Consider the following 18,563-nt stretch of genomic DNA (forward strand, 5'->3'; position numbering starts at 1 on the left):
GCCAGTGGCACTGGAGTACAACTTGCTTGCTTTCATCTACAAAATATTAGTGTCCTAAGCACTCTTCCATACAGCACCATTAATGACCTCTTCCTCCTGAAGAGCAAGTTTTATACTAAGGATTTCTTTTTTTCTATAACTATGATGTTTCCTTTCTGTTACTCTGTCAGTATATCTGTAATTTTAATATTAAGCATAGAATGTGAAAAAAAATTAGGTTGGAAAGGGTTGCTAGAGTCACCTAATTCAACCTTATGCTTAGAGGAGGACTAAGACATTAGAACAGTCTGTTGAGAGTCTTGTGAGTCAGGTTTTGAAGACCTGACTGCTACAACCCTGCCAGTGCTGCCTTGTATTAAGTTAGCCATCACTGCTGCAATGGTGACCTTCCAATTAACATTTAGAATGCTGACAATCATGACCTCTAGTTACTTCTTTGTAGATCTACTATGTAGACAGTCCCCTTCCTTCATTGCTTCATGGGACTATTCTGTCCTAGCTGCAGGACTTTTCTGTTATTTCTGTTCAATTTCATGAGGCTTTTGTTATTGGTTGCCTGTCTAGGTACCTCCAGATGACAGCCTTGCCCCTCCAAGGCATTAAGCACTATCCAAATTACTGTCATCCACAATCCTGCTAGACATGTTATTGTCCACGTAGTTGACTAAAATGCTAACAATATCATCCCGAGTATCAATCCCAGAGGAACATTATTTAGACTGGAACCTTCAGGTATTCTATCCCCATATTACTAGATATGGCATAATTTAATATACTTTTGTTGAATCACAAAAGGAAAAAGATAGGAAGAAAGATACTGAGTTAGGATAGTGCAGAAGAAAAAACTGAGAAAAAGATGCCTGAAGGATTGTTCAAACTGGGATTTGACAGCTCTCAGAGGGAAAGAGCTGAGGTCACAAGGAAAAGCTAAAAGGTTCAACAGACATAATCAAGTAATAGATGCATATATGTTGGTATGTGTATAAAATACATTATGTCACCTTGAACAAATATTGTAGAATGTGAGGTATGATAAATTCTACTGTGGCAGTTTATTTGCTCATTTCTAGACAGAAAAACATTAAGAAACTTTTTCAAAGTAAACCAACTGTATGTGCGAATAGACTTTTAAATTACGTTAACATACTAGAAGAACATCTGGTAGAAACACTGTCAACTTTCCATGCATTCTTAGGCAACAATTTGTGGTTAGTGTTTCAGCTGCGTGGGGCTTTTTTTTAAATTATTTTTAAATGAACTATGCTCACAGTTCACAAATGCTCAAAGGATATTTTCACAAAATAAATAATCGTGAAAGGTCTCAGTATAAATTTCTCACCAGAAATACTGCTTTGCAGTGCATCTTCATGTTTAACTCACTAATGTAGAGCGGTGCTGTTTGCTTTTCTGAAGATAGCAAGTGAGCTTTTTCTATACAAGCTACTAATTACTGCTTAGTCTTGATAAATCTTCTAATCTGCTCGTAAAACAGAATTAAATCAAGAAAATAAAATAATCATGTGATAAAAACCAGCGAGAACGTGAAGTATCTTTAGTAAAAATACCGAGCTCCTACCAACGACCAGCACAAACTGGGCTGGTGTTCACTGCAGAGCAAAGATCTGGAGGAAGACAAACCACATATCATCACGTACTCCCAGACTGGATAGCCTGTGGTACTACTATTAGAAGGATGTAATCAGACTACTTATTTTACATTAGTGAAATCAACAGAAATCAGCCTTTACAAGAACTGATGTACCTTACATTCCAGTTGCTGACACAGACATTAAGACTGGTGGAGCCGGACCAAGGAAATCATATTAAATGATTTCAGGTTTTTCTTTTTTATAAGAAAGTCAGTCTTATTGTATATTCAAACAGTTCCTGTCTAGTTCTTACAAGTAGAAACACTAAAGATGTTTTTAAAGAATGTTAATCCCAAAAGAGAAGGAATGTTAATCCCAAAAGAGGAAGATTTTTGCTATAAATACTTTGAAAATCCTAATTTCGTTCTGCCACAGTTGTTTGGTGTCTATCAGACTAAGGTTAGGACATTCTCCTAGCAAATTTAAAATTTTTACTTTTTGTTCCCATAGCACTGTTGGCAGGATCCTGCAAGGTCCCTACAGAATTGAAATGATGCTCTGCTGAGTGATTTTTGAGCTTGAAGTATGAATTCCATAGTTTGCATGAACTACCTACATCTTTCCACTGCTCTTACTTGCCAGTGCACATCTATCCCAACTTGCAATACCCTGATTAATTAGTCTTTGGTCTATTCTGAACTCAGCAAAAACACTGTGTAAAAATACATGATGATTCCCCAGTGTCCAGAAAACTTCATATTGGACTGAAAAGACAAAAATTTAATTGCCCAATTGTTGTCAAACAAAAGATAATCCAACTCTACAGATACACAACATAAGGGTAATAACCATTTACTGTTTTAAGATCATTAAGTATCTGTTAATCAAACATTAAAAAATTATAAACATTTCATCATAATAAAATTATTATAATTTGAAATATTTTTTTATTATAAAGATAAAAACCCTGACTTTTGTTCCTTCCCTAATTATTCTGAAAAATATATTCCATTCCTAAAATATACTAAAGTGCTTACTTCGCTGATGAACTTAAGAGTTTAACACTTACCTGTCCATACATAGGCCCAGGAAGTTCTAAAAACACACCTAAAGTAGATTTTAATTTTGGAAAATTCATGTGTAAGAAGATACAAAACCTCTCTCTTCCATTAATAAATTTTCAAATTCACTGTTTATGTGCTTATGCACTCTTCTATGATGTATTCTTATGAAAAGGTTTTACAGGTTATATCCTATATATGCTATTTTAGAAAGAAAAACATTTAAATATTAAAAACTTTTACTGAAATGTTTACTTGTTCCAGTACATTTGACACGTATTGGATCAAGCTCTGCAGAATAGAAATATGTTACCAAAAAGTCAAAAGATTCTTAGCAAGACAAAACTGGGATGTTAAATATTGATACTCAGATGAAATGCATTGTTGGTAGTAGTAAGGAAAAATCTGCAAAGGAAAATTAAAAATACTGCTGGCATGTATCCTACCATTCCCCATACATGTGTTTGTGGACTAGAGACAGAACATAGCCATAAACGATGACAAGTGAGTGATCCTCTAGCAGAAGTTCAACTTTTCACTACTGTTACTTTACTCCTGTGGTAATCAGTTTTTAAAAGTAAAAATACTTATTTTACACCTTAAAGGAAAATAATGTTGCTTGATTAAAATGTTCCTTTGGGAGTAAAAGAAAATAAAGCAAAACAAAACACACCAGTGGAAAGTTTTCCCTAATGTTTCATTTGCTGATCAATGTTACTGGTTACACTATATTTGAAGAGATATGAACCTTCCTTTGGGTATGCTAACTGTCCCATACCACCAGAAGATCTGGCAGTGTCTACTTATTGTCCATTTGCAGCATAAGATTGTTCACTGGGTTACTGAAGCAATTGTCAGTTCACTCCCTTTTCCAAATTTAGTTGATGCCAGTTCCAGGACATACAGATTAGTCGCAATGTTGTATTAGAAGAGTTTCTCCAAATAACAAAGATGCAAAGATTATTAAATTTTATCTTTGCAGGATTATGCATGACATGATACAATTATGATCATTAAGGTGTAAGACTGAATGGAATAAAGTCTAATAAACCAAGAAAAATGGATATACACAGATGATAAAAACCCACCCTCCTATAAGAACAGAATTCATAGAGTAGTAATCCACCAACATTTCTTCCTAAAAATGTAACAAATTCTGCATGAGCTTCTGAAGCAAAATACTATACCTGAAATTTTCTGTAAAATAGTACAAAGACAAAACAAAGTAAAATTTCATGGCCATTATACTAGGTGGGTTTGCAGACTCAAAGAAGTTTCAGGAAATTTAAACAGATGTCATACCACGTCACTTAGATCAGTCTGCACCAGACTGGACAATGTATTACTCAAGAGGAGTATTGGTAAGATAAGAATATATATATATTTTGCAACAGAAAAGGTTGAGACAGTTCACTAGTTGTCAGAATGGTACTAGCTGGACAAGAAATACAATATTAAGAGGAAACCTTTTTATGCAAATTTTGGTCCATTTTTCCATGATACTTTACTGTCTCCTTTTCATACTTCTAAATAGTATGTAATATTCTGATCAGTTTGTTATTATTTTGGAAAAAAGAACAGTCCTTCAACCTTGTTTTTGTTTTAAATGGTTAGGCAGTACCACAAGCCTCAAGAAGGATTTCATTAAATAAGCATTTTAGGATTGACTTACCTATAAAAAATTTGAGCTTTAAAAAGGACATTGAAATAGCCTCAGCTGTTCCTAAATTCTGTTTATATCCTAGGCAGATTATAAAAGTATATATGCAACACAGTTTTTTTGTCTAATTACAATATACAACAGAAGTATGCTGTTTTCGAGATTCTCTGCAAAGAATACTTTAACCAGTTTTGTTATCACAAAACAAAAGACAGATGAGAGTTAAGTTGTCCGTAAGTCTTAAAAATATAAATGCAAAATGCTCATTTTAAATTTGGTTTCTTTTTTTTACACATTTTCTTTTGCACATTCATATGGGGGAGAAAGAGACTTTATAACTGTATTCATTTCAGTAAACGGACATATAGTTCCCATGAAGTAACAAAAATTCCCTACCTTGATGGACTGACTGTAAGGTCCTATGCTAGCAGGTGCCCAGTGGGAAATGCTCTGTACATGCATGACCAGCTTTTCATCATGTAACACATCATCTGTTGCAATGTCATACTTATGTGCAAGGCAGTCAATGCAAAACAGTACTCCATCAGGTAATGGGATTTCAACACATACTCTGAAAACACAAGAGAATTATTTTTTTCAAACAGTAAGTTTGCTTGCACCAGCCTTCAACACTGATTTTCCATGTTTTTTTGGTCCGGCCAGTATGTTAGGAAATTTTGCCAAGAACATATAACAAAAGTTAGGGTATCACAACAACCTGCTAGGATTAGCACTGTTATCTGCTCTCCAAATAATGATCAGCTTCAGACTTCCAGCAAGATAATTTCCATTACCAAGGAGAAACTAGCACCACAGCCAACGGTTCATTTATTTTATTTTATTTTTAATGTGTATTACTTTATTAAGAATTCATCAGTTCTTTTTTAAAAAAATCTTGACCACACTACTCTGGAAATGCCAGATAAGTAATGCAAAGCAGTCTTTTTTGACATTTGTCACTGAATTTGCTTCCAGTGCTTGGTCTAGAGGTTCAGTTTCACTGAATCATGGAATCAGAGAATGGGTAAGAATTCATCAGTTCTTTTTTAAAAAAACCTTGACCACACTACTCTGGAAATGCCATTCAGCCAGTTCTCAACCCAGCTCACTGTCCACTCATCCAGTCTGCACTTCTTGACTTTGTCGGTGAGGATGTTGTGAGAGACAGTGTCAAAGTTGTCTGAAAAAGCAGCAGCTTATAGTTCCTTTACACCCTTCTCACATGTTATCATGTAATACTGTGCATATTTTTCTGCTATACTTTAAGTTGCATGACCAATACCCACATATGACAGGGCTGAAAACCTGTTTCAGCACTCATTTATAAAGTTCCTTTTTGTTTCCTCTCAGGAAGACTGAGTGCCTTGATGGACAGACAGACAGTCTGTTGCATGCGGCCAATGAAAAAGCAGTGAGTTTAAGGGTGCGTGTGTGGAAATCAACATTTCAAAGCCTGAAAAATAATTACGTTTGCAGTCCATGCATAAAAAAGCCATTCAGCTCCCAGCAGGAATCCAACCAAAAATTACTTGTCTTTACATATCATGTAACATAGCCTTATAAAATTCTTCTCATCTTGTTTATTTCTTCCAAGCTATATTCTTGCTTATGTCTTCTAAAACTATTTTTATCCCCATCTCTCACATGCAAATATAATTTTTTTTTCCTCATTACTATTAGCATAGGCATGGATGAATGGATTTTCTGCTTGGGCTGGTAAATTTTCAAGACAGTTTTGCTAATTTAGTGCAGATCCACACTCTTGAGTCAATGCTTCCAGCATACTGCTTGTGAGAACTCTCACAACCAGGTCTCCGTGCAGAATGCAATAATGCAACCATGCAAACTGCTGTATAATTTTTCTTCAGGACAAAATGCAACATAAATAAATATGCGACAAACAAAAATGCAACATAGATGAAATGATGTGGAAATGGACCTGGGGGTCCTGGTTTACAGCAAGTTGAACATGAGTCAGCAGTGCCCTGGCAGCCAGGAGGGCCAACCATGTCCTGGGGGGCATCAGGCAAAGCATCACCAGTCGGTCGAGGGAGGGGATTGTCCTGCTCTGCTCTGCACTGGTGCCACCTCACCCTGAATATTGTGTGCAGTTTTGGGTGCCACAATATAAGAAAGATATTAGAGAGCGTCCAAAGGAGAGCAACAAGGATGGTGAAGGGTCTTGAGTGGAAGCTGAGCAGCTGAGGTCAACTTGGTCTGTTCAGCCTGGATAAGAGGAGTTTGAGGGGAGACCTCATCGCAGTCTACAATTTCCTCGTGAGGGGAAAAAGAAGGGCAGACACTGATCTCTTCTCTGTGGTGACCAGTGACAGGACCTGAAGGAATGGCATGAAGCTGTCACAGGAGATTTAGGTTAGATATTAGGGAAAGGCTCTTCACCCAAGAGGGTTGTTGGGCACTGGAACAGGCTCCCCAGGGAAGTGGTCATGGAACCAAGCCTGCAAGAGTTCAAGAAGGATTTGAACCACACTCTCAGTCACATGGTGTGATTCTTGGGGCTGTCTTTTGCAGGGCCAGAAGCCAGACTTTGATGATCCTTGTGGGTCACTTCCAACTCAGGATATCCTATGATTCTATGAAATCTGTTTGTTCCATAAAAATAATCATAAAAAAGCCATTTTCCTGCAACTTTCTAATCTTTCTACCTGTCATTTTACTGATGGAAGACTATGTGGATGGTTACTGATTACTCCCGGAAGGTACACACAGCCAACACTCTCATTCCTCTGTGATTTAGTAATCCTGGCCTACAATAAGCATCTTGAAGAATCCTCCTCCTGACTTCTTTTAGTGTGACACCCAGACAGTGTAGGGGAATCTACGATTATCTTAACAATGTCTTTCAAATATTTGTCTTGCTACACTTAAAACTCTCATTTTTCTACTACACTTTATATTCTGTAATAAGAGTACAAAATATAGTATTTTACATTAGAAAATTGTTAAACAGTTGGTTTTAAAAACATGAAGAAGATAAGAGGTATGACCTCACTGTTGACCCTGCTTTGAGCACAGGATTGGACTATATGACCTCCAGAGGTCCCTTACGATCTGTATTAACCCATGACCCAAGTGGAATTTTTCAAGCTATAGCAATTGAATTCTCAGCATATTATCTCAGATGCATAAGAACACAAATTACTGTGAAAAGAAACAAGCCCGCTTAACAAAGGAAATAAAAAAATACAAATAGAAAACTAGTTTTAACACATAACTAGAAAAAAAAGAGCAAAAATTTCATGGGCTAGGTGTTTGTTATCCAATTTCCAATGAAAAACAAACCCACCACACCCAAATAACACAGGAGTTGCATACTGCACACCTAGACCATCAAGCGATGTCAGAGGTAGACTTAGATGCAACATACAAGATTCTGTATAACAGATATTAAAAATACTATGCTTTGGGAATCTATGAATAAGTGTTAGCATCAGTGTAATTTCTTTTCACACTGGCATTCTTACTGAATGTGTAAGTGCACTAAAACTGATTATCTAATGGAAACACAAGAAATTAAGAACAACCACATTGGATCACATCTCATGATGAGAATCTAAAGCAACTCCTCAGCTAACTATTTTGGGTTTGTATTTAAAAAAATAAACAGAACAAGGTAACATTTGTCACAAACACCTAGAAGTTTCTAAACATAATCACTTTAAGGAAGACTTAATAATCATTGCTACTAAGGCAGCAGTAAATGCTTTTGACACTGTCTCCTGTAACATCCTCAAAGAGAAGCTGATGATGTATGCACCAGAGGAGCAGTGAGGTGGATTGAAAACTGGATGAACAGCCAGGCCCAGAGGGTGGGATCACTGGCACAAAGTTTCAAAGGTGAATATCCAGGAGCCTATACTGGGTCCAGTCCTGCTCAACATCTTCATTCATAATCTGGATGATGGGACACAGTGAACGCTTGGCAAGTCTGAAGATAATACAGAACTGGGAGGAGGAGCAGATACACCAGAGAGCTGTGCTGCCACCAAGAGCAAACTGCAGAAACCTGACCTGAAGTGTGCTGTCTGAATGCAGTCCCATAGTTCAATTCCACTGAGCAATAATGTCTTTGGTATAATTCCTTTTCCAATTGCAACAAAAAATTGAAATAGTCACAGACAATGGAACAAAAATTACAGCTATGGCATTACCTAATACAGTGCCATGGGGAAGTTTCACCTAAATCTACATCTATAGCAGAAATTTAATTGCTTATTTTAAGTGAATGCTATGAGGAATCTCTTTCAAACTAATGAAACATTTTTAATTGCAAACACAGACTTCTTGAAACTATCCATGGCAATCAATTACCCTCTACATGAGTAGACTGGAGTATGATTTAATTTTAAGGAAATGTTACATCTGTATGCCTCAGCCCTTATAATAAAATAATAAATATCTTTAAAATATTTCAAATAATTCAAAAATATCCCAAGTCTCTCAGTTTACTACTGTTGAAAAAGAGTGCAACTGTGCTAAATTTTTAAAGCTTTTTATACCTCATCATTATAATTATATAGGCACTTGATCTGGAAGCCGGACTAAAGTTTACAGATGGAATAGAAATTTCTGGTTTTGCCTAACCAGGGATAGCTTTTCAAAGTGAAGCTTAAAACCGGTGTCTTTGTGGATCTTTCACCTACTGCTTATTTTTTCAATATATTTTAAAGGCAATATCTTTAATACCACTACGCAACTGAAACTAATCTCTATTTAGCACTTAAACGTTTACAGTTTCACCACTTTTTTTGAGGGCCACAGTTGCATCAAGACATATTGATAACCACAGAAAGCACAGATGTATCACTGATAAATAAAATGAAAAATATGATTACAATAACCACTGTGTTATTTATTCAACTTCCCTATAAATTCACATTTTCAGAAAATAGCAATATCTGTATTCTATATGAGTACTTCTAAAGTTTTGAGTCTCCCTTACATACGACCAGATTTTCAAAATTGCTCAGCAGCCAGAAGCTCCCATGGAGCAATGAAGAACTCAGAAAAATAGAAAATGTTATGAACTTCCATCTCAATATGAAAATACGGTTAGTTAACTACCAGTATAGAGAAAATAAAGCATCTTTGTTTCAAAGTACTGTCATGCTGAGCCTCCTGAATGCTAGCTAAATGAAGAAGGTAGTTAATTTTTCTGAAGAGAATGATTTTCTGTAATCAGAAGGAAGGGAATAAACAAAAGACACAGGAATAAAAATTGTGTGTAGAGCTAGGAGACAATTAGGAACAGCCACCTTTTCTACTTAGCACAGAAAACAACGGAACTGTGAACAGACACATCGCACAGAGCTGAAACAAGAAGGATGGCAAAGTGGTGGTGAGATGCCAAGGCAGTCTTGCAGGGTTTCAGACCCACCTCTGTGATTTCCATGTACTAAGGCACTGTATGTACATTTTGCAAATTACAGTAATTAACTTTTGGAGTCTCGGAGCAGGAGGGAAGGCTGGGCAAGCACACAGACAAAGAAGGATTCAGCTGAGAATGTAATAAACTGAACTAATCACTTGGAACCTGCTCATCTTTAATCCGCTTTGGTCTTCCCTCTTGGGAAGGGAAAACACCACCAGTCAAACTGGAGGTCTCACTCATCCACAGCTCTCTCGCCTTCATCTTACTCTCTTTTCGATTTACAGGCTTCCATGCCCTACTTCGAGTACTTTTCAGAAAAACAGGTTAAATTCAGTAATGGAGATGCCTGCAAGTATGGTTGGTTGACATCTTAATTCCCTGCAACGTTGTTTAGAAAACAAATATTTAAATAACTATTTGACTGCTTCTCCGTTCTAGAAGAATAAATCAAAAGCCCTTCCTTGCTGCAAGTTTCTTTCAAATTTTTAAGTTTAAGAAAAAGGTTCAAATTCTGCAAAAAAAAATGTAACAGCTTGAAAAAGGATGCCAAATTAAACCTTGACAATACTGGTTACTTTTCTCCAAACTAGAAAAGGTTAAATTAAACATACGTCTATGGCAGTTCAACCATTTTACTTTTTGCGCAAATTTCATAGTCTTTACTCCAACAAGCAAAAATGTTGAAAACGGGCTCCCTGCTATATCACGGAGCTACACTGGTCCCCTTCTTTTTCCTATTTGGTTTGAGGACACAGGAAGATCTGTGGGAAAGGGACACTTCACATTGTTCAAGACTGGGCAGAGTCCTTTTCTTTTCACTTTACAAATTGCAAGAATAGTAATGTAGAAATAAGTATAGGCCTCATATAATAATACAAACTTAAATAAATAGCTTTCCTACACTTTTGCATTGTTTCACTTCCCTTCTACTTTCTATCTCAGTGCTTTGTTTTCCTTTTTTCTGCAGTTCCATATTCTTACTAGTTAAGAGGAATCAGGCTGCATCAAACAGCCCAAGAGAGGTGAGGCTGTCGCAGCTCCATTCACCCACTCCAACCCGTAGCCAGGCCAAGACATATTCCCAGTGGGTACAGGCACACAGATCAGACATATGCACCACATATATACAAATAGCCTTGGCCAGCCACACCAATCAACGCAGTCAGACACACAGAGCCCTCACACAAACCGAGACATCATCAAAAGCCTCAGCCTGCTCCCCTCCCTGGTTGCGCAGGGTGGAGTTGCACTGGAAACAATATAAACATGCACACTTACAACTTGGATCCCAAGCTGGGGATCCAAGCAGCCCAGCTGCCCAGCAGCCCAGCTCAGACACTCCATTTGCACAGCAGCTGCCCCTGGATCCCCCTCTCCCCAGCTGCTGTCACCTGGACATACGAGGAGGCTGCAGCCCCATTGCAGCTACTGGTGCAGACCCTGCACTCGCACAGAGACACACACACACAGGTACACACACCCACAGCTGGCACTGGGCTTCACTCACTTGGGTCTCTCCAGTCGCTGCCACCCAGGCACATGGGACTGCAGTTGTTGGCACCCAGACACACTCAGCAGAGAGTCCCTCACCCAGGAAAGACTTGGAGAGGAGCTGAGTACGAAGATAGGACAGACTGAATTTCTATGATGAAACAACTGGCTTGGTAGGTGAGGGGGGAGCAGTAAATATTGTCTGCCTGGACTTCAGTAATGCTTTTGACACTGCCTCCTGTAACATCCTCCAAGAGAGCTGTTGATGTAAGGGCCAGATGAGCAGACAGTGAGGTGGATTGAAAACTGGATGAACAGCCAGGCCCAGAGGGTGGGATCACTGGCACAAAGTTTCACAGGTGAACATGCAGGAGCCTATACTGGGTCCAGTCCTGCTCAACATTTTCATTCATAATCTGGGTGATGGGACACAGTATACGCTTGGCAAGTTGCCAGCCACATGGATCTTGACAGGCTCAAGAAACAGGCACACGGGAACTTCATCAAGTTCAGCAAGGAGAAGCTGCAAGTTCTACAACTGGGGAGAAAGAAACCTGAGCTGCAGTGTATTTTGGGGGCCCACTGGCCCAAAAGCAGCTTTACAGAGAAGGACTGGAGGTTCCTAATGGACACCAAATTGAACACGAGCAAATAATGTGCCCTTGTGGCAAAGATGGCTGATGATATCCTGGGATGCATTTCTGAGAAACACTGCCAGCAGGTAGGTTATGGGATGCAAATGAAAAGGAAAAGCAAATAAAATCCCAGCAATATAAAACAGTTGTCAGTTCACTCAATCCACAGAGAACTAAGACTTGCAGTCAATGTATTATCCTTCTGTAAGTCCAAATGGGGGGGGCATTTGTAAGCCTTATGATATATAATAAGGCAAGAATTTCTAACCTTAGTGTTTTTGACTTGAGAAGCTGTGATGTGATTACTCCAAAAGGCAGCAAAACTCTACTTCTAAGTCTTTGAGGCAGAAACATTTGGTAAAATGCTTCACAAATATGGTGACAATAATTCAGTGTATTACAGTGTATCATAAATATACTATAGTAGTAGTCTAATCCTACCTTGCTGGTGGACACAAATCAAATTCTGTCTCATAAACTGAGTTTATAACACTGAAATGTTTCATGCTCTTCATATACAGATGAACCAAAATAATATCCTTCAGTTTCAATCCCTCTGAAGTCATATTAGCTGCAGGATAAAAATAATATAGCTGTTAGAGAGAGAATATTTTAAATGTGTGTAGAAAGACACAAATCCTGGTTTTGTTCAGCAAAACCAACTGGTAACAACATGACTGAATACTTTGCAATATACTTTTTCCAATATAAAGCTATTGTTTTGATTAAATTCTTTCATGTTAGTTTTCCAAATACACAAAAACAGAATACAAAATAATCTACTCTAAGCAGTGGTAAATTCTTGCCCCATGAAAACACATCATGCATTCAGGCATGCAGATATGTTACAGTGCAAATTACTTGCATCCGTAAATTTTATTATCTCCATGTGGGGGGCAGGAGCTTCATTTTATGACAGCTAGGAATCTACAAAGGACTTTGAATCACAAAAGGACTGAACTGAAAGGGACAATAAGAGGTCCTTCAGTGCATCACCTTCTTCAAAGAAAAGATCAAATATTTATATGCTATTCCAGAGGGATGCTTGTCTAAGCTGTTTTTAAAGACTCTCACTGCAATAATAATCTTCACATAAAAAAAGAGTTATGAATGGCAAGACAGACAATAGGAAACAGAAGTGGCCACAGGAGAAATGAAGGAAAGATGAGAGCAGAGGAAAGCTCAGGCAGACAGCTAAAGAAAAGATACCAGGAAGTCAAGATCATCTGAATGTGTATGCATAGAAGATTCCAGTCATAGCACTCAGGGAGAATGTATTACTCTTATATAGTCAATCGTGTAACAAGATATGTGATCCGCTCTGCAGTGTGGATCTTTTGTAACTCATGAGCAGTAGAAACTAAATGAAGACAAAACCTTTTTTGAATATAGAACATATATAATAAGAGAGTACTATGTCACCTAATTTAAATAAGTCATATAAAGCTCTTCTCAGTGTAATTTTGGGGATCTTGGTCTTTAATGTTACAGTGTGTACATGTATATACTTATATATTAGTTTTCCATTTGCGAAGTACAAGAGTATAAAGACAATCCCTGATGGTTGTTGTCTTAGTGAGAAACATAGTTTTTGTGTAAAACTTTTCAGTGTTTTTAAAGACAGTTCAGGAATTTGCACACTTTCATAAAGATTAGTTTGGTCACAATAATACTTATTTTTTTTTCTAAATATCTCAGCTTTACTGCCATACTGCCATACTTGGCAATCTGAAGAGGGTAATTCTTATTGACAGAAAAGTCACAAGTCAGAAGTGTGCACAAGGGATATAAGAGTTTTTTTAACAATTGATACGGAACTCCTATGAAATCAAAATACATTTCCAGAAAAATCAGCTGATAAATTAGCACACAATGGCAATTCTGTCCGAAAATACAAATGTATTTTAATGCTGCCTGACAGCAATCACTATGTCAATACCAGCTGCTATGTCACCAGTTAAGGAGGAAAAAAGGACAAATTTCAAATTTCCAGCCAGAATTTTAGTGAAGAAGAAAGAGCCTTGGACTGTAGTTAGGAGTTCTGAAGCATTACATGAAATACTGGAGGGAGAAAAAATTCCCAACAAACTAACACATAGCTCCTCACACACAAACACCCTCAGTCTAAATTTAAAATGTAGGAGCCAACAAACTGACTCTAATTTGTGGACACAGAGCAAGTTGAAGGCAGTGATTTGGACAAATTCATAATTTCTGCCTTTATTTAAAAAAATCGGCTAAGTAAAACTACAATCCCTTTCTCCCTGCATGAATTAGAGGAATGGTGGAAAATAACTTCTCCCTGGATTGTAATCAGAATAAAATTGGCTCCCAAAGCATTCTCTCTAGTATAAAGGCATAAATGGTGAACTGGTTACCAATCTTACTTGGGTTCTTCACAAGAAGTTCTGTTTCTCAGGAAGAGGAATCTTACATAGCATATCTCCAGAATATATGGGGAAACTATATAGCCTTTCTCTTGAATTTCAAGACACTCATGGTTTCTTATAATTTATGAAATATGATCAAGTGAAACTCACCCTTACTTAAGCAGAACTGCCTAAACAGAACTAACCCAAGAGGTTACATTGGCTGAAGTACATCTTCTTTTTCTATTTTTTTTTTTATTAAGTGGTTATCCAGCATCCTTAGGCTGAGAGCCACAAAATACAGTATTCAAACTGTCTACAGCAAGTAGCATTTTAGACTAAATTTTCACGTGTAATAAAAATCCATATAGTTTCCTTCAAGTCTATAGAACTTCACAGAGCTGCTTTATATTATATAAAGCACAGTTATCTTTGTCATCTTCTAATCACATCTAAAGAAAAAGTTTAACAAAGGAGTTTAAGAAACTAAATGTATAAATAGTAATATAAGACATTTCCTCCCATTTTAGGCTTCATATAATTCCATCCATTTTACTGAACAACATTTCATAGCATCTAGTAATAAATTTCCATTTCCAAATCCTTTTGTCAGCATTTTAGAGGTGATTAAATCAGTTAACCCAGCAAAGAGGTTAAAAGGACTATGCTTATTCCATTCTCACAGCATTGAAGACTGAACTGCTGTATAGATTACGAGTTCAGAAAAGCCATTGGCAGATTAAGCTCTCAGAAACAAATAGTTTCTTTTGCCATGACAGAACCATAAGTCATTCAGCTTTCCACACCCACTTCCAAAAAGAGAATATATAAATGTGAGAATTGATATTTTCCACAAAGGATCTGAAAATTACTTTTTTTTCCTTGCAATAATACAGGTAATGCAAGTAATCTGCTGAAAGCAATAGGCTACTGCATTAGTCAAAGACAAATCTTTTTTGGCAGATGCTAAGGCAAAAATACATGCTGTATGTACAAGCAGACTTCCATTCAAATATAATAAGAACACAATAAAACACTGTACAACTCTTTTGCTTCACTTTATAGATTACATGCTGATAAAAACTATTGTCATTTTTAGTAAACTTCTGATCATATCCACCTTGTTGATTTCCAAACAATCAAAAACTAGCTTAATGACCTTCTACCAAGTATAAATTTGCTTCTGAAAAAAATTCTAGGGTTTCTTTTCCATGCTATATTGCATCCTGAATGCTCTGCTGCGCATGCAAAAACATATGATATGATAGGACGATACCTTACACAAATTCATAAACAAGAATATGAGCTTAACCATTTAGATACTAAAAATTAGTTTCATTTTTATGAATGACACATGTATAAACATACTTTACTTAAACTTTTCAATGAAAAAATACAAAACAAACCCATGAACATTTTATTTTATATGTCACTATCTTGTAAGAGTGGGATAGTAAGGAACCTGGATTTCATGATTCCCAAGATAGCAATATCTCCTTTACATTAGGAATATAAATGAGATTTACTGCTACTGACCTAATCCTAGACGCCAAAACGCACAACAACTTCCGAGAAAACTTAATTTAAAATTATGGTAGCTACAAAATTGTTTTAGCAAGTAGACAGCATCCATAGCACACATACATACTCACACACACAGTATATATTTCAAGAAAGCTATAAAGTGGGCAAGTACTGTGGAAATAGCATTGTTACAGTGATACGAACACTACTCTGGCTTTCCAGGGTCTTCAAAGCCAGTAAAATTATGATGTGTTAAATATCAAAGCTGGCAGTCTTGATATCAAAGATTCAAATCAAATGCAAAATGAGATGGCAAACCAATAACCACAACATTTAAAGTTATAAAACCACATGACAATACAGATTCTTCCTTAATACCATATTACAAACACTATTAAGTGACAGCAGATAATGTATTAACTGATTAAAGCACCTCTGAGAGAAGAAAATGCTTCCCGTGCTGCATCTTGAGCATTTGTGTTTTCTGATGGAAGGAAATAGGCAGTGATACCTGAAAACCACTGGTAACCACTCAGGGATTTTCCTGAACTTGCAAACGTCTTAGCTATGGGAAACGAAGAACAGAACTATGATTATAATAATGAAAGATTTCAGATTAACCTAGGATATATTTTAAATTGTTTAATTAGAAGAACTTCTATGGAAAAGAAAATCATAAACTGTAAAAACGTTCAAAAATATTTACAAACAGATATAAAAATTTAAAAGTGTGATGGTAGCAAAGCTTCCAAATGCTACTTGACAAATTCTTCTCCAACACTGCCTTCAGAAATATGCATTTAAGTAACATTTAGCTGAGAATTTCACTACTTTCTCTTCTCCTTTACATTTTTGCTGACCTTTTACAATGTCTTGGCCTGTTTGTTTACAGACTTGGCACAAGAGGTGACACTGAAAAACTAAAATTTTCAAAAGTATCCAAGCAACATGGAAACAGATTATCAAACTTGTACTCCAAATTCTAATGGAAGTTAGGTGCTTAACCTGGTTCTGATAATCTCTGCAAATGCATAACATGTTTAGACATTTTTAAAGCCTACTGGGCACTTATTAATATCCAAGAAATACCAAGTACCTCAATACTATTCAATACTAAACACTGTTAGCTGTGAAACTTAGTCTTCAGAAAATTTATCCACCTTTGTACGTGGTATAACAGTGATGTTGTGGTACTCCCAGGAGGAGAGGGAGAGTGAGAAGGAAAAAAAAAATGTTATGCTCCTGTAACCTACCTCAAAATGCTTCACTACTACAGATCTATTCATTCATATCAGAAAAATACATTCTAATAGATTCTCTTTTTTCCGACTAGTTATTACAGGTCGAATACATTCTTTTCAGGAATGTTCGTATACTAATTAACAACATGGTCCACCTGACATGAAATATTCAATCTTTTTTTCTGATTTTTTTTTCTTAAAGCTGTGCAAAACTCACTGAAATCCAAAAAATTAGGTTTCAAAGGCTTCCAGATGACTGGAATGGTTTTCTGTGGTTCATCGTCTTCTGATGAAGGGAAAATATCGTCATCAGTGCAGCTTATGTCACAAGAACAGCTACTGACCACGAAAGTACCTGAAGATTCCTCCTGCTTGAGACAAACATTACAAAATAAGCAAGTAAACAGCATGCCAAGCAGTATGAAATCAGCACATTTTATCAAATTATGTGTTTAAATTACAAAAAATACTATAGCTCAACAGGCATATATCTTAGAATAATTTGCAGAAGAATAGCATACCATTTCTCATTAGATTGCAGAAACTGGCAGAACATAACATACTCCTGTTGACATATCATATGGAAGAAAAGTGCAGACTTAGTAGTAAGTAAGGACAGTAAATATGAAAAATTATGAGACTCAAGAAGAGAGACAGAAAGAATAATATGATGAAGTAATGCTATTCCACAATTATATACAGGAGTTTTTAAAAACTATGTTTTTAAAAAAATAGTATAAACTAAGAGAACAAAGGAATCAAAACACAAAAGTGAGAATTTTATAGTTAATACCATCATCAAACACTTGAAGCTGAACAAAAGACTAGCAAGAAAGTTTTAAAACTTTTGGAACCATGAATGAAGGCAGACCACGTAAAAAAAAAATCTTTCTATTATCTCAAAAAGACTATCCTTTCCATCAACCGCTTTGGTATGAGTTGAGATACCAAAAGAGCATTTCCCAAGATCTATAAATCAAAGTAATTTCTTGACAATGAAAAAGAATCATCCTTCCCAAATGTTTTCTTAGGACTAGGAAGAAAAACTACCCAACACACCGTTTAAAGCAAAATACGCAGGCAGAGTGCTTACTTACCAGTCTTCAAAAATTCTGTGTTCATTATATTTTCAACAAGTCACATAATTACAGAATACATTTTTGGGTTTGTTTGTTTCTTTGTTTTGTTGGTTTCAGTTCTGTTTTGTTTGCTTGTTTTTCTGTTTGTTTGGTTTTTTTTATTTTAGAGCAATCAGAACCCCTACTCTCTTTCATCTGATTTTACTAGGCACCCTAATTTGCAGAGCATTAACTTTGGAATCACTAGCTTGGCTAATACTACTTGTCTTCATCTAAAAGCAATATGAATTCTGACAGAATTTATCTATAAACCTTAACCAATTACCACCGCATACTGTAACTCCAGATTCTATCAATTAAATTTCTTCACAAATATCTCAGATTTCATATAGTGTCTAAGCTATGCATTTTTCTGCAGGCTTCTTAAATACTAAATTCACAAAAATTTTAATAAAGCCAAATAAAGCAAGATAAAAAGTTGACAAAATAGGAAGCCTGTGGCAATCCTTAAATATGGATTAG

The 18,563-nt window shown here is 36.4% G+C and overlaps 1 protein-coding gene across 5 annotated transcripts in view; it reads right to left on the bottom strand.

The window, feature by feature from the left end:
• The window catches only part of DPH6 (diphthamine biosynthesis 6), a 197,082-nt gene that overhangs the window by 104,299 nt on the left and 74,220 nt on the right, over positions 1–18,563 (bottom strand). For 3 of the 5 annotated variants that reach the window (XM_039378310.1, XM_027736478.2, XM_027736483.2), the window contains 4 exons: positions 17,180–17,333; positions 16,155–16,286; positions 12,270–12,399; positions 4,707–4,881 (listed from right to left, as the gene is read on the bottom strand). The exons of 1 other annotated variant lie outside the window; for it this stretch is intronic. In XM_039378310.1, coding sequence (XP_039234244.1) covers positions 4,707–4,881; positions 12,270–12,399; positions 16,155–16,286; positions 17,180–17,333 — 591 coding nt within the window. The remainder of the gene's footprint in view (positions 1–4,706; positions 4,882–12,269; positions 12,400–16,154; positions 16,287–17,179; positions 17,334–18,563) is intronic. One more of the 5 variants, XM_027736479.2, reaches the window with a different exon arrangement.

The sequence above is a fragment of the Pipra filicauda genome, unplaced genomic scaffold (assembly GCF_003945595.2).
Source record: "Pipra filicauda isolate LSUMZ 115617 unplaced genomic scaffold, ASM394559v2 scaffold134_size1991817_pilon, whole genome shotgun sequence".
Lineage (NCBI taxonomy): Eukaryota > Metazoa > Chordata > Aves > Passeriformes > Pipridae > Pipra > Pipra filicauda.